Source organism: Rousettus aegyptiacus, unplaced genomic scaffold (assembly GCF_014176215.1).
Source record: "Rousettus aegyptiacus isolate mRouAeg1 unplaced genomic scaffold, mRouAeg1.p scaffold_m13_p_16, whole genome shotgun sequence".
Classification (NCBI taxonomy): domain Eukaryota; kingdom Metazoa; phylum Chordata; class Mammalia; order Chiroptera; family Pteropodidae; genus Rousettus; species Rousettus aegyptiacus.
The window spans coordinates 37,558,635-37,580,734 of NW_023416291.1; the positions used below are offsets into that span (position 1 = coordinate 37,558,635).

Below are 22,100 nucleotides of genomic sequence, written 5' to 3' on the forward strand. Positions count from 1 at the left end.
GCAGTACTCAGCTGCCAGCCATGGCAGCCAGAGCACGTTAAGAGGCAAGAGTTTTCTGCTATTTAGTGGTTACCACTGAAGTACTGAAGTTGGGGGTTCCCAACCCCTCAGAGAACCAGATGAAAGCCACAGATCCTCTTTTTTGGGGAAAGCAGATACTGCACCCCAAAGGATTCATAGATATTCCCCTACCTGGCACCACAGTCCCTCTTAACCTTGAGATCTGGGTTCAAGTTGGTTCCTCACCACTCAGCAGTGCCCCACCAGCCTCTGTCCCTCACTGTTCCCTGAGGGTGATAACCATATCTGCACCATAGCATGAAAGTGAGGACAATTGGAATGACAGATGTGCTGTTGCAGGATAAGCCTGCAGGGACTCAGTCCCCAGTTCAACTCTCATCTATACTTCCCTTCAGCCTTGACTTGCTGAGCAGGGGTCCACACCTATAACTGGGTGGCCAGAACCAATGTGGTATTGAACATGAAAGGCACTTGGTACAGGGCCAGCAGCGAAATGCTGGAAAAGGTGGCCTTTTTCTTACCAGGCTACTTCCGGGCTTACATGAGTGCATGTGGACAAGGGCAGGTTAGTAAGGGACATGTTTGCAGTCATCATCGCCATGATTACCATGGTCTGACTCCCTTTTCCCTTCCCAGAGATCCGTGGTCCAGGCCACTCCTCAGGCACCCAAAGCTAGCCCTGTGCAGCAGCTCACAGTGCAGGGGCTTCAGCCAGTCCACGTGGCTCAAGAGGTGCGTGTCTCCCTCACCTAATTCTGGGCAAACTGGGGTTAGGCTGGGCTTGGGAGGGGAGGGCTGGGGAGGGATGCAGGCCCCTCAGGCTGCAAGAAGGGATTGGAGTCACCCAAGGGGTCCTCAAGGTTCCAGCCCGGCACTGGGCTCCACCTTTGGCTGTGGACTTCTGACCCTGTCCTGGAACCTCCCTTACCCGGGCACCTGGCAGTTCAGGGCCCAGGTTTTGCTAAGAGAGATTTGGAGTTTCCTCTCTCTGAGACATGGGGGCGGGGATTTTCTAGTCAGGTTGCTGTGAGCTCAGCAGCCTGGTGGGCGGTGGAGGCCTGGAGCCCCGCCCACGGCCGCCCTTGGTGACCCCCCAGTGTCTCTGTTTGTCCTCCAGAGCTCAGGCAGTCAGTTTCCCGCTAGGAAGGCAGAGCAGCGAGAGCCCTGGCCCACGCCACCACCGGAGCCGCCGCCCCGGCCGCCCACGCCTGGGCCCGGGCCAGGCGTGCTGTCCCCGGAGCTGCAACCGCTCCCGCCTGCGTGCAGCGGCGAGGCCCCGCAGCTAGGCAGCCCCCAGCCGCCGCCGCCTCATTACCAACCCGGCGCCGAGCAGTGGGTGGAGTTGGTGGGCGTGCTGCCCCCGCACCTGCTCCTGCCGCAGCAGAAAGTGGTCCTCGAGCCACTGCCCGGGCTCCCGGCCCGAGCCAGCCCCGACCAGAGGGTCAGGATCCAGAGAGTCCCCCAGGTGCTAGTGTTCGGCACGGCCGCTACGGCCCTCAAAGTAGGTGGCGGATGCACGGGCGGGGGGCAAGAGGCGGGCGGGGGCGGGATCCGCTGGCCCCGGCCTGCGCCCGGCCCCACTGGCCCTAGAGACCCTACCTCCGCCTGGCTAGTCTGGGGACCTGCATCTGACCCCACCCCCCAAGCGGGTTACAGGTCCCAGGCTTCACCCCTCCAGAGGGGGGAGGACGGGTTGAGGTCGGGAACGCAGGCCCCGCCCCTAATGCCCTGTGGGTAGTTCCAGGTTCTGTCCCACAAACAAGGGCCCCATCCCCGGCCCCTGGCTCTGCCCCTAAGTCTTGTGCATGGATTCCAGACCTGCCCCTGCATATAGGGTTCATCCCTGATGCAGTCTCCACCCCTGAGGCCCTGTCTGTAGTTGCAGGCTCCGGCTTTGGTAATATATATCCTTGTCTCAGTGCTTGGTTCTGCCCCTGGGGTCCGCCTTTCACACCCCCACAATAGGACCCTGTCAGGGGTCCCCCTGACTGCCTCACCTCAGGCCCCACCGTTGCTGTCCCCAGCCTAAGCAGAGAGTTCTGGCTTCTGACACACCTCTGTGTGATTCCCAGCCCTGGCTGAGGCCGCAGACCCTGGGCCTCTGACCCCTGGCCTTGTTCATGGTGTGTTCAGAGACCCAGAAGTGCAGCCTTCCAGCCTGGAGCCGGTGTCCTGGCGAGGCTAGGTATCCACCAGCCCTTTAGAGGCAGAGGATCAAGCCCACCTCTGACTCTGCACGGCCTTCCTCCTGCGCCAGGTGCAGCAGCTCCAGCAAGTGCCTGTCCCACACGTGTACTCCAGCCAAGTGCAGTATGTGGAGGGCGGGGATGCCAGCTACACGGCCAGTGCCATGTGAGTGGGGGGAAAGGCTGGGGGAATGGATGGGAGGAGGATCACGGGTCTGCTTGGGATACCCCAGGACTAGCCCTTGGTGGATCAGCCAGCCTGCAAGGCCTCAGGTAACAGATGGTGGGTGCTCCCCAAGCTAGCAGCTGCCTGACAAAGGTGAAGCAGAGGGCCCTTGTAGGTTGGGAAAGAGATCCTATCATAGCCCAGGGCTTTGGAGTCAGATGGGCCTGGTTTTTGGCAAAAAAAAAAAAAAAAAAAAAGTAAATAAAAAGGTTTACAAGATAAGAATTTCTAATTCTTATCTTGTTACATAGTAAAAGAGAAATTGCCTTTACTTCTGACATCCGACCCTGCCACATAAGTGATACTGTGACCAGTTTCTTTGTTTCTTCCCAGAGATATTATGGGAATAGAAACTTTCTCCTTTCTTTGTTCAGAAATAAGGGCAGCATATTCTGTCCCCTATATCTTCCACCAATTGTGTATCTCAGAACTTGTCCCTTATTTGTTCATGTGGGTCCCAGTTTCACTGCTGTGTAATACTCAACTGTGCAGATGTAGCATGAATGATGTAGCTAGACCCCACCCAGCTGACATGTAGGTGACTTTCACTCCCTGGTACCGTGCATGGCACAGCATTAACACATGCCTCATTTGGCAGATGCCATGCCCCAGGTCTGCCCCAGCCCAGCTCTGGCACCTTCTTGCCTGGGATATTCCATACGCCACCTTCCTTCTTCCATCCCCTGTAGTAGTAATTCTAGGACTATAGCTATTGTTGTTTTGGTGTTTAAAAGTTTCATTTCATTTTCTTTACATTTGTCTGATTTTTTTTCTTACATCCATACCACCTGTCCCTGTGGGCATGATGCTGGGGGTGGACTAGCTCATGGACCCTGCTCAACTCAGTCTCTGGGTCATGATGCTGTGGCTACCCTGGGGAACATGGCCCTGGTACCTGTCATGGTCCATGGTGTCCAGCTGTCTAACAGTTCTGTTGATATATTTTCAGTGCTGCCAGTCTCTTAGCCATGCATGTAACCAGAGCTGGCAGGAACCACAGAGGGCATTTCAGAAAGGAGACCAGCCCCCAAAGACCCCTGTGAAATTAGAATCAGAGCTGCACCATGAGCCTGGGCCTTGAGGTCCCAGGGTGGCTCCTTCTGCCTCTCCTGGTAGCATCTGTCCCTTGCTTCTGTTTGAATTCTTCTCTTCCTGCTTATCGTATGTGTGATCCCATGTGGTCCCTCATTACCATCAGGTTCTTCTGCTGTGTCAGCTTCTCGGGGTACTGTATCTTCTGTCTCTCCCTTGCAGTGGATTATTATTAGGTTCCTAGCCCTTGGCCAGTCTTGATCTTCACCCCTGCCAAAGCCACAGCCCGTTCACCTCCATCTAGGCTACGTCCGGACACACACACACACACACACTCATTCAGTCTTTCAGCAAATAGCTGCTGGAGCAACATTTTTTGGAGCAGGTGTTTTGTATGCGGTACTAGGGTAGGCTGGCTGTGGTTCCTGCTACTGAAGGGGGTGGACACTTCCTGGTGCCAGCTCAGGTCATGGGCTCTCGGTGTCACTCATGTAGTAGATGTAGACTGGAGCAGAGTGATCAAGATCTGTATCTAGGTGTCTGATGGGCAGGCCCACTCACCTTGTGACTACACTTCTCATCACTTTGCCCTCACCAACTCCCTCTCCTTGCTGTCTCTAGAAGCCTGCAAGGCTCCCTCCCCAGCTTCCTTCAGGAGTTGACTTCAGCAGCATCTTCTGAGCCAGTCTGACCTGGACCGGCTTTGCTACTTTTCTGGATTCATAAAATTTAATGTTATTTTAAATCACTAATACATTGAGAGGTTTCAAAAAATCAAAACTATGTCCAATGATGTTTAGTGAGGGAGCAAGAGAGGTGCCCCCACTCACCCCCTCTGCACCCCTGCAGATGGCAGACAGATGTTAGATATGGAGTTTGGCTTAGTCTCCCCTCTTTTCCCAAGGTACCATCCACACCCTTCCCTCTTCTTGTGTTCACCTAATGGAATGTTCTGGAGCTTGTTCTTTGGCAGGACCATGGGACCTTCTTTCTCCTCCTTCCTTCTCTCACTCTGGAGAAGTCTATCACCTTTTACTTAACAGCCTCCTAAAGTTGGACACCTGGTCATTTTTACTCTCATGCTGCAATTAGCAGCCTCTAGGCTGTGTCACCTGAGGCAGGTCCTGGGCTAACTGGAGAGCTCTTAGGGGAGAGTAATGTGTTTTTTAATTGAGTGAAATGTGTGACCTGTTTGAAGTCACTAAGTCTTTCTGCCTTGGCTTCCCCACATGGGAGGTGGGGACTCCCATGTCAGTGGGCTGCTTTGAGGATTCAATGGAAAATTGCCCATCAAGTACGTGGGGTAGTACCTGATCCGACACACGGCTGTGGCTTCCTGCTCCTGCCCTGGGAGTATTCGCTGCATTAGCCCCCTTGGTCATGCCCCCTGTTACCCAGCTTTTGCCCCTGACTCCCTCTCTCTGTTTCTTTCTCAGCCGCTCCAGTACCTACCCCTACCCTGAGACGCCGCTATACACACAGACAGCGGGCACCAGCTACTATGAGGCTGCAGGCACAGCTGCCCAGGTCAACACACCGGCCACCTCCCAGGCTGTGGCCAGCAGCGGCTCTGTGCCCATGTACGTGTCTGGCAGCCAGGTCGTTGCCAGCCCCACCAGCAGCGGGGGTGGAGCCAGCAACAGCAGCAGCGGCGGCAGTGGTGGTGGTGGCGGCGGCGGCGGTGGTGGTGGTGGTGGCAGCGGCAGCGGCAGCGGAGCAGGCACCTATGTGATCCAAGGTGGCTACATGCTGGGCAGTGCCAGCCAGTCCTATTCCCACACCACCCGTGCCTCACCAGCCACTGTAAGTACCAGCCTTGGCCCCCGAGGAGACAGGCGGTGGGGGGCCCTGGGCAGAGGTGGTGAGTGGTGGCTGCAGGCCACCATTAGCAGGGGCCTAGGTGGCCTGGTGCCAGAGTGCTCAGATGAGGATGGCCTGGGATCAAATCCTCACTGTGTGACCTCAGACAAGTTATTTACCCTCCTGAACCTTAGCTCTTAGAGCGGTACCGCAGGAAATGTCATCTACTCTGATTATAACTGATGATAGCAGATAGATAGCGGTGGAGGCGGGGGTGGGGAGGCAGGCACAACCATGAGGGGAGCTGCCCCGAGCAAGGTACTCTTTCATCTGGAGGCAGTGAGATAACCTGTCTCTGCCCAGAGGTGTCTGTGAGCAGTCACTCAGGCAGCCCTGGATCCCAATCCCAGCTGGGCCCCTCACCAGCTCTGTGACCATGGGTGGGTTGGGACCTGGTAGTTCTGGTATAGTCCCTGTCCTTTCAGAGCTTGAGGTCTGGAGCGGTGGCTTCCCCACAATTTAATTATCGCCCTCCCACATGCTGACCCATTGTGGACCACATAACCAAGATAGACCTTTCATATGAACCCATGCAGCCTATTTTTTTTTTAATGCTGGTGTGACCCACCTAACTGATTTTCACCAACCCCTCATGGGTCCTCACCCGCAGTTTGCAAACATACTGTGTTGGAATGGTGCTGTCTGATAGAAATAGGGCTGTCTATTTAGTGTTACAATAGTGCTATCTCAGGTGATAGAAGTGTTCTCTTTGTGATGCTCTATATAGAGGCCTCTGGCCACATGTGGCTATTAAGCACTTGAAATGTGGTGGGGTTCACCGAGGAGCTGAGTTGAGTTACATTTTTAAAACTATTTTGATATAATTGTAGATGTACAGGAAGCTGCAAAAATCATAGAGCGAGATCCCCATGGGCCCTTTCCCCAGGTTCCCCTGCTAATTGCATTTGACATAACTGTAGTATAGTATCCAAGCAGACCACTAGCATCAGTATAGTGTGGGTGTCTGCTTGTGTGTGTGTAGATTTGGGAAACCACCACCACACCCAAGATGCAGAAACTATTCCAGCAGCACAAAGATCTTCTTCCTGCTAACTCTTCATAGTCATTCCTCCCTCTCTGCCAACATCCCTGATCCCCTGCAACCACGAATCTGTTTCCCATTTCTATAATGTTGTCATTTCGAGAATGTTCTATAAATGGAATCATATTCTCTGTGACTTTTTGACATTAGCTTTTTCTACTCAGCATAAATTAATTTAAAATCATATTTAAATAGCTGTACGTGGCTGGCAGCAACTATATTGGACAGTGCCATTCTAGAGAGTTCCACAGACCATTGTGTGGGATTTAGTTCCCACAGACCATTGTGTGGTGATTAGGATCACAACTGCAAATAAGTAGAGCACTTAGAAATGAGTACAGCAGTCCCCCCTAATCTGTGGGGAATGTTTCAAGACCTCCAGTGGAGACCTGAAACTACGGATTGTAACAAACCCTATATGTATTATGTTTTTTTCCTATACATACATACCTATGATAAAGTTTAATTTATAAATTAGGCACAGTAAAAGATTAACAACAAAACATAAAAAAAGAGAACAATTATAACAACATACTTAATAAAAGTTTTGTGAATGTGGTCTTTCAAAATATCTTATTGTACTCTATTCACCTGTGATAAGAGATTGATACAGTGCCTACGTGATGAGATTTAGTGAGGTGAGTGATATACACATTGTGACGTAGAGTTGGGCTACCAGTGACCTTTTGACCATAGTCAGAAGGAGAACTATCTGTTTTAGGTAATCCTGGATCCTTGGATTCTTAGACCGCAGAAAGTGAAACCTAAACTGCTGATAAGTGGGGGACTTCTGTACTCAAGAAACTGAAGTGATTCTTAGCACTTTTTCATCCTCACTCTGGTCACAGGTCCAGTGGCTCCTAGACAACTATGAGACAGCCGAAGGCGTGAGCCTGCCACGGAGTACCCTATACTGCCACTACCTGCTGCACTGCCAGGAGCAGAAGCTGGAGCCCGTCAATGCTGCCTCCTTTGGCAAGCTCATCCGCTCGGTCTTCATGGGCTTGCGCACCCGCCGGCTGGGCACCAGGTGGGGCTACCCCTCTCCCCAATAGCCACAGGCCCACCCTACCCCAAATTAGCCAAGGCCTCAGCTACCCCACTCATGCCCCTGCTCTCTCACCTCCAACCCCACTGGCCTCTTCACAACTTCCCACCCCAGGGCACTGGCTCTGCTGGCAGCCTTGCATGTTTTTTCCCATTTCCTTATTCAGATGTCCCCTGGCCCCCTTAATGAAAACTGCAGCCTTCCCCCACCTTCCTGACATTCTCCACCCTGTCCCCTTCCCTGCTGGCTTTTTCTCCTTAGCACATCTCATCATCCAACATGTCTTTTATGTTACTTCCCTTATTTCTGGCCTATATTCTGATGCTGAAAGGGGCTGCATGCAATCAGCGCTTTATTAGGGTCTTTGAGTCAGTGAATTCATGCAGGAAGGAACAGGGAGCCATTCCACGAACCCACTCTTCCCTGCCTCTCTTTTGTTACCCTCACACCTTCCTGAGGTGTCCCCAACTAGGCATTGCCTCATAACCTTGTGCAAAGTCCCTCCTCTCTCTGTGCTTCCATTTCCTCATCTATTCATTAAGGATGCTGGAGCACCCTTCATAGTGTAGGGATGAGGAGCATGTGGATTGATATGTGCTCAGAGCTCCGAACAGCACCTGGCATGTTCTTATGACTGACTAGCAATCAACGAATCTTGCTGCATGTCTGCCGCATGCCAGGATTGGGGTTTGACCCTGGCACGGGGAAGGCATGCAGCATAGATGCTGGCCCTGTCTTTCCAAAGTTTGGTTGGTGCATGGGGGCCTCTACTGACACCCGTAGCCCCTATACTTCCCTAGCACAGCACCTCTGCCTCTTAAAAATGTGAGTCTTCTCCTAGTGGGCTCTGTTTGGCCCCCAAGGAGCGAGGAGGTGGGTGTGATATGAAGCTCCCAGTAGGTGACCGGTGCCCTCCCAGCCCAGCCCTCACCCTCTGCCTCCCTCCCAGGGGCAATTCCAAGTACCACTACTACGGCTTACGCATCAAGGCCAGTTCACCCCTGCTGCGGCTGATGGAGGACCAGCAGCACATGGCCATGCGGGGCCAGCCCTTCTCACAGAAGCAGAGGTAAGGGGGTGGGCTAGACCCTGTGCTGGCAGGTGGGGAAGGGCGTGCTGGCCGACCCCCACCCAATTGCCCCACCCACCTCTTTGTCCCCAGGCTCAAGCCCATCCAGAAGATGGAGGGCATGACCAACGGTGTGGCCGTGGGGCCGCAGCAGGCCACCGGGCTGTCAGACATCAGCGCCCAGGTCCAGCAGTACCAGCAGTTCCTGGGTGAGAGCCCCCTGGCCTACGGCCGGGGCCCTGGGCAGAGTCTGTGGTCCCAGATGGTTTACTTGCCCTCTCTGACCTTATCTGCCACTGCACATGGGGGACCCTTGCTTGTTAGGAAAGTGGTAACAACTTAGTAAGATCCTAGGATAGGCAGGTGGGGACAAAGGGCCTCATGGTGTCCCCTCCTGCCTCCAGATGCTTCGAGGAGCCTCCCTGACTTCTCAGAGCTTGACCTCCAGGGCAAAGTGCTGCCCGAGGGCGTCGAGCCTGGGGACATCAAGGCCTTCCAGGTCCTATACCGGGAACACTGTGAGGTAGGGCAGCCTGATTGACGGGCAGGGGTGAGGGAGGGCCATGCTGCCCCCTGGCCCCCCTGAGCATCTGGCCTCCCCACTAGGCCATTGTTGATGTCATGGTGAACCTGCAGTTCACCCTGGTGGAGACGCTATGGAAAACTTTCTGGAGGTACAATCTCAGCCAGCCCAGTGATGCACCGCCGCTGGACGTGTGAGTCCTTCATGGGAGGGAAGGAAGGAAGGGGGTGACATCGTGTGAGTCAGCACCCAGGGCTGGAGTAGCCCAGACCTCGAGTGTCATGCAGGAGTGGTGGCACCTGCCTGGGCCCTGTAGTTGGTGGGGTACACATGGCCACTCCAGAGTATGCAAGTGTATCAGCCTGATGTTGAGTGAATGGGACAGTATGTCCCACTGACTTATTTCCTCCCTGCAGTGTGTGGGTAGGTGGGTGCCTGTGTCCCAGCATGCAGAGAGTATAAAAACCCATCTGACCCTAGGGGCACTAGGGTCTGATTTCAAGGGTTGGTGGGAGGCAGGGAGCATCTGCCTGACCACTGGCAGGGGGCTGCCCACAGGCACGACGAGGCTGAGAAACGGCTGCCCAAGGCCAGCCTGGTGCTGCTGTCCAAGTTTGAGCCTGTGCTGCAGTGGACCAAGCACTGTGACAACGTGCTATACCAGGGCCTGGTGGAGATCCTTATCCCCGACGTGCTGCGGCCCATCCCCAGTGAGTACACTGCTGCCACCCCCGCAACCCCATTCCCTCAACCGCCCACCCCCAAGTCCTGATCAGCCCCCACTGCCACCCACAGGTGCCTTGACCCAAGCGATCCGGAACTTTGCCAAGAGCCTGGAGAGTTGGCTCACCCATGCCATGGTGAACATACCTGAGGAGATGCTGCGGGTGAAGGTAAGGGGGCCAGCCTGGGGTCAGCCCGGCCCCTCCCTCTGGGCTTTGGGGCCAAGGTGTGGGGGCTGACGCCTGTGGGGGTCTTGGTACCTCTGCCTGGTAGAAGCAGTAAGGTACGTCCCCATGCCTGTCCCTTGGGAATGATCTTTGGACATTGTCTTTATAAACCAGCTTCCTCACTTACCCACTTCTGGAACACAATCTCTTTGTAGATTTTTTGGACACAATGGAGCGTCTTAAAAAAATAAAAACCCACCTGCAAACTTGAAGTAGTTCTCTTTAGACAGCCTCAAGTGCTTTAGGTGTTTGGAAATAGATCTCAAAAAAAAAAAAGAGCAACACTTACAGGGAAACAACAATATCCCTCTCCATCAATGCTGCACATTCACTAACTACTTAGAAGTGAGGAATTAGGTGGGGTGTGCTTGCTCTTGCCTCTCCCCCCCCCCCCCCCAAAAAGTTTTTCTTTTAGTCCTTAAAAAGCTAACATGACAGCTAAACAGAACCAGATGTCTAAAGAATCACCCCTGGGTGTGCTGGACACAGTGCAGGGCTTGGGGCCTGGGGAGAGAGAAGCCAGGGGTAAGCCCTTCAGAACTGACAGGACTCACGTATTCATTTTTCAGCATGCATTAAGCTCTACTGTGTGCCCAGCGTGGTTTTCAGTACTGGCAGCACAGCAGTGACCAAGATGGACAAAATTCCCACCCTCGTGGAGCTGACATTCATGAGAATAATAATCTAAACAAAATGGAATGAAATTTTATTAAAGCAATGCTCTTTCTAGGCAGTGCCCTCTGAGATTCTGTGTCCTGTCATTAAAAAAAATAGAATTGCTGGTCAGACATAAAGCATTAATTTTTTATTTTTCGACCCACACTTTGGGTGGGTGAATACCCAAAGTTTAAAAATCCCAACTCCTTGCTCTCCCAACAAAAGCAAAGCAAGGAGGCATAACTTCCTCTCTTTTTTAGGAGAAATGGGCTTAGAGAGGTTGCAGTGGTTGGGGCAGGGGACTGTGGGTGTGGGTTTTGCAGAAGCCACAATCGATGCCCACCCCACTCCACCCCGCACCCGGGTCCCACAGGTGGGAGCTGCTGGCGCCTTTGCTCAGACGTTGCGGCGCTACACGTCGCTCAACCACTTGGCACAGGCCGCGCGTGCTGTGCTGCAGAACACGGCGCAGATCAACCAGATGCTGAGTGACCTCAACCGCGTGGACTTCGCTAACGTGCAGGTAAGTGCGGGCTGGGCAGGTGAGTGAGAGGTAGGGCAGGGCGGCCCCCGGGCAGCTGCTGAGCCTTGGGCTCCCTCCTACTATGCCCCAGGAGCAGGCCTCGTGGGTGTGCCGCTGCGAAGACCGCGTGGTGCAGCGGCTGGAGCAGGACTTCAAGGTGACGCTGCAGCAGCAGAACTCACTGGAGCAGTGGGCGGCCTGGCTGGACGGTGTTGTGAGCCAGGTGCTCAAGCCCTATCAGGGCAGCGCCGGCTTTCCCAAGGCTGCCAAGCTCTTCCTCCTAAAGTGGTCCTTTTACAGGTGCGCACAGGTGGGGCAGGATCCAGAGAAGGTCCTGCTTCCTGGCCCCACCTCTGGGGCCTCAGGTGACCTTTTATGAAGGTGGACGTCCTTTTGGCTGTGGGAGGGGTGAGGGCCCTCAGCTCTCACGGGTGCACACCCCAGTGAAGCCATTTCTGGCTGGGTGGAGGTAGCTGGGCTTGCCAGGTTGGGGGCAGAGGTGGGGGGGGGGGGTTAGTGGCGCCGAGGAGCCAGGCGGGCCTGACAGCCCCTTCTCTGCTACCGCCCCCAGCTCCATGGTGATTCGGGACCTGACCCTGCGTAGCGCCGCCAGTTTTGGCTCCTTCCACCTCATTCGGCTGCTCTACGATGAGTACATGTACTACTTGATCGAGCACCGTGTGGCCCAGGCCAAGGGCGAGACCCCCATCGCTGTCATGGGCGAGGTGCGCACAGCGGGGCGCTAAGGGTATGGGCAGGACATCCCTTGGCGGGACCCTCACCCCTTCTCATCCCTCCTTCCAGTTTGCCAACCTGGCCACCTCGCTGAACCCCCTGGACCCGGACAAGGGTAAGCAAGGCATGTCCCTGCCCAGGGCCCCAAGTCGGGGGTGGGGGACGGCAGATAGGAGTACAGGGCTGGGGTGGAGGGGCCTGGGGCAAGGCACCCCACGCTGAACCCGGCCTGGTCCGTGTGTCCCAGACGAAGAGGAGGAAGAAGAGGAAGAAAGCGAGGATGAGCTGCCACAGGACATCTCGCTGGCGGCTGGCAGCGAGTCACCTGCTCTGGGCCCCGAGGCCCTGGAGCCTCCGGCCAAGCTGGCGCGGACGGACACACGTAGCCTCTTCGTGCAGGCGCTACCCTCCAGCTAAGCCTCCTCTTACCCGTCCGCCCGTCCCCGCCGCCCCTCCACGCCAGGGCCCCTCACAGCTTCTGTGGCTTCACTGTCCGCCCTCCATCCTCGGCCAGGGCTGGATGGGAGCCTTCCAGACAGGAAAGGAAAGGGGGTCCCCGCCCCCAATGGGGCCGGCACAATCACAGGGCTGGGCGGAGCTGCAGCTGCAAACTCTGACACAAAAGACGTGCCTTAAGGAACCCGCCGCTGTGCCCAGGTGCCCCTTGGGGCAGCCAGCTTGGCCCCTTGGCCTGGAAGGCTGCAGCCTCTCCCTTCCCCCACCCTGCCCTCCCACCACCTCAGGGGGCAGGCAGGCAGGCCCCCTTCCCTGCAGAACTGTTAACTTATTCAGCTCGCTGGCTTTGCACAAGCCTGTCCTGGGCCCAGCCCTGAGCCCCGGGTGGGCACAGGTGGGCATCACCTAGAGACAGCCCCCTCCCCCAGCAACCCCACTGCTACCCCCTCCTTGGTATAAGTGCAATTAAAGCCGTGGGTGTCGCATCTTCTTCAGAGCTAGGCCCTCCCTTGCCCCGCAGCCCTACACGGGGGCACTGCCAGGCCTGGCTCAGAAGGGAGGGTGGCAAGGGGCACTGCCTCCAGCTTCCAAAGAGCAGTGGGTTGGGCCTGGCGGAGCTCCTAGGGGCCTGCTGCGGGCAGTGGGCCCAGAGGTGGCCACACCCGCAGAGGCTGGGGCTCTGCTGGCTCAGATCCAAGACCCCCAAGTCCTGTCCCAGGCCTTCCCGCCGGTTTGTAATGGAACCTCTGTGCTTCTCCATGCCCTGTGCCGTGCGCCGCACATACACACCCTGCCCCGCCCCCCACATGACTTTTGCAATTGGTGAGTGCCGCCTGAGCGGAGTTGGTAACTTGTTGGGTTTTTTTCCAACCATCATGGCCTTATCTGTTCTGGTTTTCTCAGTGTTTCAACCTGTGAGATAGATGTTTATGGCAAAAAGAAAAAAAAACCTAACCTACTGTATAAAAATCACTATTTTGTGTGTTCCGCGTGCTGTAGGCTTTTGGGGTGGCCTGCCCACTCCCCTTCTTGTCCTCGGGCCTCCCCTCCCAGCGGTGAAAGTGTCCCCGCGTGTGGTAGTCTAGTGTGCCGAGCTGTTTTCTACCTTTTTGTAGTCTTTCTTAAAACAATAAATTCCGCTGTGGTATTTGGCTACTGCTGACTCCGAGGGCCTTGGGGGTGGGGGGTGCTTGGGGCTCCAACTGTCCCAAGGACAGTAAGGGGAACTCAGTGAGGTTCAGAAATAAAACATTTATTACATGAGGAGGAATAACGGAGCAGGGAGAGGATGGCCACGATGTTTGCCACCTCAGATAGGGGAGTTTGGGGGTGGGAATCAGGGTCTATTCGGCCTCCCAGGGCCCATGCCCAAGCCTGGCACAGGGTGAAGGCAGGTGCTCAAGGCTGGTGGGACAGGGGGCTCCCTCCCTCTGCCTTTCCCAACTTAAATAGGCATAAATAAGAAGTGTCCAGACTCTCAGGCCACCGGAGACTGCCTCACCCAGCCCCCTCCCCACAGCCTAACACTAGTGGCGGTCGTTAGGCAGCCGGCCAGCCAGGAAAAGGCTACCAGGAAGGTGGCCAGCTCCCAGGCCATGGAGGTAGTTGGAGTCAGTGTCCATGCTGGCCGGGCCCTCACAGCACAATCCACGTGTATCGCTCGCTGTCTGCCAGAACCTTCAGTGAGCACCCTGCAGGGAAGGGTTGGAACAGACCATGGAATCTTTGCAGGCTCAGGCTGTTGGAGGTACCTGCCTCTTCCCCAGACCTGATTTGGGCCCAGAAGGTTCTGGAAGACAGGAACCCTGCTGTGTTATCTCTGCCTCCCACCTGTAGCCACCCAATAAATGTATGCTGAATGGATGAACGACTGGCTGGGGGGTCCTCAAGTGCCACACCTGCCAGGGCCCTGGGCTTGGGCTGGCTGGGCTACCCTTCCCGCACCCCAATTCCATGGCGTCCACTAGCATGGCCAGAGTGCTCATCCATTCAGCACTGGGATAAGGACCTCTGTCCTACTGTCATCGGATCATAGGGCCCACCTTTGTGCAGTGCCTCATTAGTCATCCTGTTGACATATCGTCCGCTGCTCTCTGGCACCAGCCACTTCATGACCATGTCCACACAGCTCTTGCGGTATGAGCTCCAGACACTGCCGCTGAGGGCAACGAGTGAGCATTCTCATTGCTCTGGCCATGCACCCTGGCCCCCAGCTCCGGGCCAGGCCCCTGCCCCAGCCCAGCCTTACCTGGTCTGCCCTTTGACCTCAGTGAGATCACCCACACTAACTGTCACAAAGATGCCAGTGTTGAGGTCCCATGCCACTTTGAGGCTGGTGTGATAGGTCTTTGGTCTGCAGAGGGGTGGGGAGCAGAGGAGGAAAGGGCGTGATTACCATATCCCTGAGCCAGGACCCAGTCTACCTCGAGGGGCTTGTCTTTGGAGCAGTAACACAGTACCTGATCCAAGTTTTCAGGGCAGAGGGAGTCCTCTCACATCCCCACTCCCCTCTCCCACTGAAGGGTCTGAGTGTGCCCTCCTGCTGGGCAAAGGTGAGGGCAGGGTCCCTCCCACTCACCGGAGCTGGCCCTCCTCAGTTGGGGATGGGAATGCCAGGAGCAGCAGGCCAATGTTGATGAGGACCTGGTTGGTTTCTGGGCAGACCTGGGGGGTAAGGAGTGGTTAACAACTATTGAGGGTGACCCCCAAAGTAGATAGACCCTGGGCCCGCCTTGTTCTACCTCTAGGCCCACCTCTAGGATGACAATGTCATAGTCACTGAAGGAACAGAACTGGTGGCCCCAGGTTGCATCATGGCGGATGACCTCGTTGATGACGTACTCAAAGTCCAGAGTGAGCTGTTCCACCGTCAGGTACTGACCCTGTGGGCAGCACGTGGAGGGGTGGGGTGGGGGGCCTGTGCCAACCGCCACCCCAGCAGGCTCCCAAGGGCTGCCCCTTGACCTGCCTGCTGCCAGCACCAACCTGGACAGAGGTCCGCTCCCGCATGGGCCGCAGACTGCGACCACGGAGATCAGTCACCACGAAGGGCAGCGAGATCTTGTCATCCTCGAACTCTGAGAGGGCAGGAAGTGGGAGCAGGGGTGGCAAGAGGCCTAAGGTCCACTCCAGGCCAGCCTCCCACGCCCAGGGCCCTGCCTGCTTTGTGGGCTCCTTGCTCACCATCCTCTGGCTCTGTCCCTTCGCCGGACCCCAGCACATAATACAGCTTGGTGTAGTTCACATAGCCAGGCTCGGGGGCTGGCGCCTCCACTGTAGGGGGGCTGTCCTGGGGCGCCACCTCCCCACCTGGGGGTAGGGGCTCAGAAGATGAGCGGCAGCAGCTGCCCGAGGGCCCTGGGCAGGGAGGTGGCCGGGCTTCCTCCAAGGTGCCACCCTTGGCCTCTTTGGCCCTGCGGAAGATGTCAGCCACAAACTCCTTGGCTTTGGCGATGGCAGGTGAGGGATCCGGAGTCCCAGAGAGCCGGGCTGGGGCTGCCTCGGGGCAGAGGCTGGAAAGAGGGGCAGGGGGCACTTCTGGGCTCTGGGGCCCAGGAGAACTGGCAGGGGCCGGGGGGTAGGTGGTGTGGTCATACAGGATTTGGCAGAAGCTGCTATCGCCTGGAACATAAAAAGAGATGAAGTGCAGTTTGTGGAGGGGGTGTCGATAAATGAGCTCAAGTCCAGGATGCTCTCCTGCCCTGGGGGGGTTCTCAGAAATACCATACTAAATGATCAATATAGAAATATCCACAAGAAAAAAAAGCCTTTTACACACAGAGACATGCACACATAAACACACTCGTTCCAACCTTATTCTTGAGCATCTACTATGTGCCACACACTGAGAATACAAGAGTGAACAAGGCAGACAAAAATCTCTGCCTTTGGGAAGCTGACACTCTGTGGTGACGGCAGGTAAAAGCCACGTAAGTTTGAGAGTTTACTATACAATCCTCCGTGTCCTCCCCAACTCCAGCGGACTTCTCTGTCCCCACCTGACTAGGGCCACAGCCTGCTCTGGAAAAATGTGGACTCAGCATGGAGAGCCCCAGCGCCCTCATGAATTGAGCAGCACCTTGGTTGGGCCCTGGGCTCTCCCTGCCTGTACTGCCTCCTTTGGGCTCCCCATAAGCAACCCTAGAGGCTGGGTAGGGGGTATCTTCTACATTCAGAGAGAAACTTGTGCAAGATTACAGTGAGAGAGAATTCAAGTCCACCAATGCACTCCTGTCCGCCAGAGTAATGGCACTTTCAGAGGGTGAAGGGGATAAGAATGGAAAATGGCCAAGTCAAAATTCTGCTTCTGTACACACCCTCCTCTGGTGGGATGAGTATTAGACATCGATGACAATGCCCCTCTCCTGGGCTGGGTGTACATGGCTGAACCCTCTGATGTGGTCCATCCTATAGGGCAGGCAGCAGTGGCCCCATCCAGGCTGGGCTCACTAGGGGCTTGCAGCTTGATAGGGGGCAAGGCCTTGCCCATGTAGGCACAGATGGCCAGGGCAGGGGCAGAAAGCCTCGGGTGGACCTGGAACAAGGTGCCTTGATTCTGGCTGGTTTGTGGGCTCTGTTATAGACATCTAGCCCTCTTTTCATACCCATTGCCTGCCCTAAGAGCAACCATTTTGACATACTGGGCATCTTTTTTTTTTGACTGTGTTCTTACAAAAATGAAACACTGTTAACTTTTACATCTTATCTGGTTTTAGATCTCATTTCTTTTGCATTTGCACACAACTTTGAGGTATGCTCCCTGGACGTGATGCTAGAGCTAGCTCTCACTGGGTCTGCTGATATAAGTGATATACCCACCTGTTCTGCCTTCTGAATCCCCAGGGATGGACACCAGGTAGCCCCCAGCTCCCACCACCACAGTCCTGGACATGCGCAGGTGCAAGGCTGCTGGGCTTCAGTCATACTCTGTTGCCATGTGGCAGTGGGAGTGCAGGAAGCCCCCAGCATTCCACGTTGCCACCGGCCAGTGGCATTATCCAGCTTCCTAATGTTTGCCACTCTGTTCAGGGATATCGCATTGTGATTTTCACTGGCATTTTTTTCTCATTGCCAAAGATGTAAGAGGGCCATCCGTTTACTGACCACTCCCTAAAAATTTTAATTAACGTTTTTCTTTTTGAAGACAAAGCAGCGCTGCGTTGTCTAGCATGGTAGCCGATGGCCACATGTGATTGTTTAAACATAACTAAAATTAAAATCACTCAGTTCCTTGGTCACATGAGCCACTTTGACGTGGCTTCTATTGGCAGCTGTAGTGAACACAGATATGGAACATCCCAGGCCTGAGGAAAGTTCTAGTGAGCAGTGCTGAGTGGGTGTTGCTGGAGTTGAATCTCACACTCCCACTCTCTGGCTGTGTGACTTAGATGAGGCACCTCTCTGAGCCTTAGTCTCTTCCTCTGTCACACGAGGCAGGGACAGAACTGACCTTATGGGACAGAACTGACCTTATAGGGCTTACAGCAAATGCTGTGACTATCATCAGAACCGGAAGCCTACCTGCTGAGTGGACTGAGACAGCACAGGCCACTAATGAGTAGCTGGTGTTGAGCAGTACCACCTGGTCCTTCTTGAGCTGAAAGGCAGGCTGAAAGGTGGGGAAGGGGTACACCACCTGGTACTTGGTATGCAGCATGAAGCCATGTCGCAGGCACTGTGCGCTCGGGTCACCTGCAGCAACACATGCCCAAGGGCTCAGCCACCACCCCGGCATAATGATGCAGGCAGCCCGTGTCCCAGTGCCCCCAGCCTCTTACCTGGGTGGAGCCGGCTGGCTTCCCGGCAGGCGGCACAGCGGCCAGGCGGTGGCACGGCCACTGTGCTGATATAGATGTCACGGTGGTTCTCATCACTCATCATCATCATGTTCATGAGCATGCCATTGGCTGATCGGGTGCTGGGGGTCAGCATAGCCTCAGCTGTATAGCCCATGCACCCTTCCCACCCACCCACCCTTGGCCTCACCATTCCTGAGTCTCACTTGAAGCCAAAGACGATGACCTTGGTGGCATCGCTGGGCCACTCGCACACAGTCAGGTACAGGTCACTGTAGATCTCCTCATCCTGGAAGAGCCGCACCTGCCGGACCTGAGTGGCACATTTGGGTCAGTGTGGGGTCAGAGCAGGCTAGGACCCACAGGAGCTTACCCAAGGCTGCACAGAGCTAGACTGGAATTGGGGCTGGCATGAGCTGCCAGAAGCATCCCTCTGGTGGTGTCTCAGGCCAGGGAGCCCCAGGTAGCCCCCAGCTCACACCTCTCTACTTTCCTGACAGGCTGGGGAGGTACTCCTCACAAATGCAGAAAACAGGAGGATGGGCCCAGGACTGGAAGCAACCCATGGGAGACCTGCCCCAGCACAGGGTACTCAGCCAGACATATTGATTTCAAGCCCCATCTACCCTGAAACCCATTCACTTCTGAGCTCATGTAAACTGGGATAACAGCACCCACCTCCTGGGGTGGGGGAGGACTAAAGCCAGTGTGGCAACTGGCTTGGTCATAATCAAGCTAATGGACCTGAGCCTGCAAAGTTCTATGAGCTGTATGTTCAGAGTTGAATCACATGAAATTGCTGCTACTTACCCATTTTCAACTCAAAAAATGGCAATTTCATGTGGTTTGACCTAACATGGCAGTCCTAACCATGACCTCAAGAGCACACTATCTCCATTTTGCAGATAAGGAACCTGAGACTCAGAAGGGTGGCATGACCTGCCAGGGTCATGCTGTTGGGTGCTGGGCCTGGCCCTACCAGCTTGAGTTTGCTGTGGACGTTGAACTCCCACCAGTACAGGTGATAGATGTAGAAGGAGAAGTCGTCGTCCCCACTGCTGCTGGTGTAGGAGAGAACATACCGGCCGCACTTGGAAAAGCCCAGGAAGATGTGTCTGTGGCAGGGGAGGTAGAGTGCCCAGGTCAGGGCCAGCCTACTGCCTGCCCAGCCACCCCTCTGCCCGGCCTTAGCCTCACCCTGCATAGAGAAAGTCCTCATCCACGATGTTCTTTAGGGAAACGCAGACCCTGGGTGGCAGCTTCCGGAAGAGACGAGGGGAGAGCTGCCCACTGATCTGGGGAAGTGGAGGCCAGGATCTTGAGGCACCATCAGGCAGAGGCCACCTGCAGCCCCCCAGTCCCCTCGCCCAAGGTAAAGCAGCACCCCAGGCAGGCCCACTCCCTGCCAACCGTAACAGTCAAGGGTGATCCAAGCTCCAGAAGGTGGAATCGGCTTGGGGAGATGGCTGGCTGGACCTCCCTTGAGCCTCCCTCTCCACCAGGGACCTCCACCACCCTCCTAGCCCCACACTTTTTCAGCCTCAGGGTCCCTCTTGCCCAAATCCTTCAAGCTCTAAGAATCAGCACTAGTATCACCTCCTCCAGGAAGGTTTCCCAGTCACCCTGGCCAAACTAGGCTACCTGGCTGCCTTCCTGAAGGCTGCCTCATGATGAAATGAGCTGTGGGTGTCCTCAACTACTAAGAAGGCTCGAATAGGGGCTTGACCGACTGCACTCACCCGTCTTCAACCCACTAGCCTACAAATGGTGTGCTCAGGTCCCTTGGGACAGCCCTGGCCTCAGCTGGGTGTCCAATGGAGGGAGACAGAAGGGTGAGGCTGACCAATGATCTTATAATTCTTGTCTGATATCCCTTTCTTATTCTCCCTTCTCAACTTAGCCTCTTTCCAACTGTCTCCCTCATCCCAAAAACTTCACCAAGGAAAGATCTGGGGGAACAGGCAGGCACAAGCTGGGTTCTAAGTAATCAAAGCACCCTGGATCCTGCTACCCAGGCTGATGGGAGACATACAGTCCTGCCTTCAAGAGAGTCCAGTCTGATGAGCTCCCTTCTCTAGGGAGCTCTCTGGCCAATGGGGGAGAAAGCCCAGCCTTTAAGAAGGTCCCAGTCTGATGGAACTCCTGTCAGCGACGCCCAGGCTGACATGGGAGACATGATCCCTGTTCAGAGAGCTTCCAGGGTAAGGGCGGAGCCATAACCCAGCCCAGGGAGCTCCCAGGCTGAGGGCGGAGATTGTCCCTGCCCAGAGAGCTCCAGTCAAAATGAGGAGACACAGCCCTTTCCTCACTGAGCTCCCAGCCCAATGGAGAAAGCAAACTCCCTAGCCACAGCGACACAATCCTGAACCAACTGCTGCTGGCCTGACCAGATTCACACCTCTCTGCCCTCCCAGAGCTCTCAAACTGATGGATGACAGATACCGGCGAGCTGGGAGTTTAGTCTGATGGGGGAGAAAGAACCCTGTTCAGGTGGCTCCCAATTTGAGGGGGCAGACCAGGCCCTGCGGGACCGCTCTTCCATTCAATGGGGGAGGCAGCGACAGGTACAGGAACTCCCAGCTACCGTGTGGTTAGAGCTAGATGGAGACAGTAACATCAGGCGGAAGAAGCGCAAAGCTGATAGCAGGGGCTCTGACGAGGGGGCGGGAAAGCTCCATAACAGAGGAGCCACAGGAGCAGGGTTTTGAAAAATGAATCTGACCCTGGATCGCCCCCTTCCTCCTTATTCCTCCAGCGGCCTCTAAGACCCCCTCCATCCCAGCCCCGTCGCCGGTGCCCCGCCCCCAGACCCTCCATCCGAGCCCGCGTCCCAGCCCCCTCCATCCAAACCCTTTTCCCAGGGCCCCGCCCAGCCCCCTCTTTCCGAGCCCCCTCTTCGGGACTCCGCCCCCAACCCCTCACCCCGCGAACGCCTTCCCTCCCTCCACCTTCCTCGTCCCTCCTCCACACCCTCCGGCACACTCTTCCCAGACTCCGGGCCTCACCTTGACCCGCTCCAGCTGCTTGAGGACGTGCTCCCGCCGCCGCCCCGCTGCCCGCTTTCCCCCGGCGCCCCCGGGGCCGCCCCCGCCGCTCCCGGCTCCGCTGTTCCGCTCCGATTTCGAGCTGGGCGCCATTTTCACCCCCTCCCTCCACTTCCGGAGCAACCGGCCTCTTCGCCCCACCCCCGCCGCCTGCTCATTGGCCTTTTCCTGAAACTGAGGCCCGCCGGTTGGGTGAAAGCCCGCACTCGGGGCCTCATCCCGCTGTGCCTGTCCATCACAGCCACCTCGGTCCTTGATTGGTAGAAACGGTACAGCCTCCGCGTGTCCGTCGCTGTAGTCCCGCCTTCCGGCAAGGATACACCAGACAGAGGCCCCATTTGCGCCCCACGCCAAGATGACTTTGACCCGATTGGTGGAGGCCCCTGTTCGTCCCGACGGCGTCACGCCCCACCAGTGGCTGGTGAGTTTCCATGGAGACCATGGGCGGTCCAGGCCTGTGGGCGGGGTGATGGGAGCTTGTGGTCCAGAAAGCCTGAATCTCCAGCACAGGGATGTCCGCGGGCGCGGAGGCATGAGGAGCAACAGGGGCCACCCGGCTGGCCAAGGAAAGGGATTTGTAAAAAAAAAAAAAAAATTTTTAATCTGAGATTCGATTAAAACATCTGGGCTAGGGGGCGGCCTGGTGGGCTGATGGTGATGATCGTATCAATCGGTTATATAGAGCTTTATATGTGTCAGACACGGTTCTGAGCTCACAACAATTCTGTGTAGTAGGTCTCTATTATGCCCATTTTAAATATGATAGTAATCATAATCTTAAATGTGCTATGAATATCATCTTCACAACAGTTTTGGAACTAGATCATTTTATATCTTCATTTTACACATCATGAAACAGAGGCTTACAGAGTAGCGCTCCTGACTACCTGGCACATGTATACCTCAGATGCAAGCTGTTGTGACTATAATCAG

At 55.7% G+C, this 22,100-nt stretch overlaps 2 protein-coding genes across 12 annotated transcripts in view; one reads left to right on the forward strand and one right to left on the reverse strand.

Moving 5' to 3' along the window:
* Window positions 1–13,475, forward strand: part of RFX1 (regulatory factor X1) — a 30,527-nt gene extending 17,052 nt beyond the window's left edge. For 9 of the 10 annotated variants that reach the window (XM_036233816.1, XM_036233817.1, XM_036233819.1 and 6 more), the window contains 16 exons: window positions 658–753; window positions 1,139–1,522; window positions 2,279–2,373; window positions 4,902–5,268; window positions 7,216–7,397; window positions 8,365–8,484; window positions 8,578–8,693; window positions 8,889–9,007; window positions 9,091–9,200; window positions 9,566–9,717; window positions 9,803–9,900; window positions 10,988–11,137; window positions 11,229–11,437; window positions 11,709–11,862; window positions 11,942–11,987; window positions 12,120–13,475. In XM_036233816.1, the coding sequence (XP_036089709.1) occupies window positions 658–753; window positions 1,139–1,522; window positions 2,279–2,373; window positions 4,902–5,268; window positions 7,216–7,397; window positions 8,365–8,484; window positions 8,578–8,693; window positions 8,889–9,007; window positions 9,091–9,200; window positions 9,566–9,717; window positions 9,803–9,900; window positions 10,988–11,137; window positions 11,229–11,437; window positions 11,709–11,862; window positions 11,942–11,987; window positions 12,120–12,289 (2,568 nt within the window). In that variant the 3' untranslated portion in view covers window positions 12,290–13,475. The remainder of the gene's footprint in view (window positions 1–657; window positions 754–1,138; window positions 1,523–2,278; window positions 2,374–4,901; window positions 5,269–7,215; window positions 7,398–8,364; window positions 8,485–8,577; window positions 8,694–8,888; window positions 9,008–9,090; window positions 9,201–9,565; window positions 9,718–9,802; window positions 9,901–10,987; window positions 11,138–11,228; window positions 11,438–11,708; window positions 11,863–11,941; window positions 11,988–12,119) is intronic. The other variant, XM_016162103.2, reaches the window with a different exon arrangement.
* An 89-nt stretch (window positions 13,476–13,564) lies between these two features.
* Window positions 13,565–21,293, reverse strand: DCAF15 (DDB1 and CUL4 associated factor 15). Of its 2 annotated transcripts, XM_016162104.2 has the most exons (13): window positions 21,129–21,293; window positions 19,321–19,418; window positions 19,103–19,238; window positions 18,330–18,436; window positions 18,106–18,245; window positions 17,849–18,019; window positions 15,512–15,949; window positions 15,314–15,405; window positions 15,082–15,210; window positions 14,907–14,992; window positions 14,577–14,681; window positions 14,371–14,486; window positions 13,565–14,019 (listed from the first exon to the last, which is right to left on the reverse strand). In XM_016162104.2, the coding sequence occupies exons 1-13, from the start codon at window positions 21,258–21,260 to the stop codon at window positions 13,964–13,966; spliced, it is 1,806 nt and encodes a 601-aa protein (XP_016017590.2). In that variant the 5' UTR covers window positions 21,261–21,293; the 3' UTR covers window positions 13,565–13,963. The 2 variants fall into 2 exon arrangements, with proteins under 2 accessions (XP_016017590.2, XP_036089713.1); XM_036233820.1 differs by lacking the exons at window positions 19,103–19,238; window positions 19,321–19,418 and having other exon boundaries at window positions 21,129–21,265.
* Window positions 21,294–22,100: the final 807 nt, after the last annotated feature.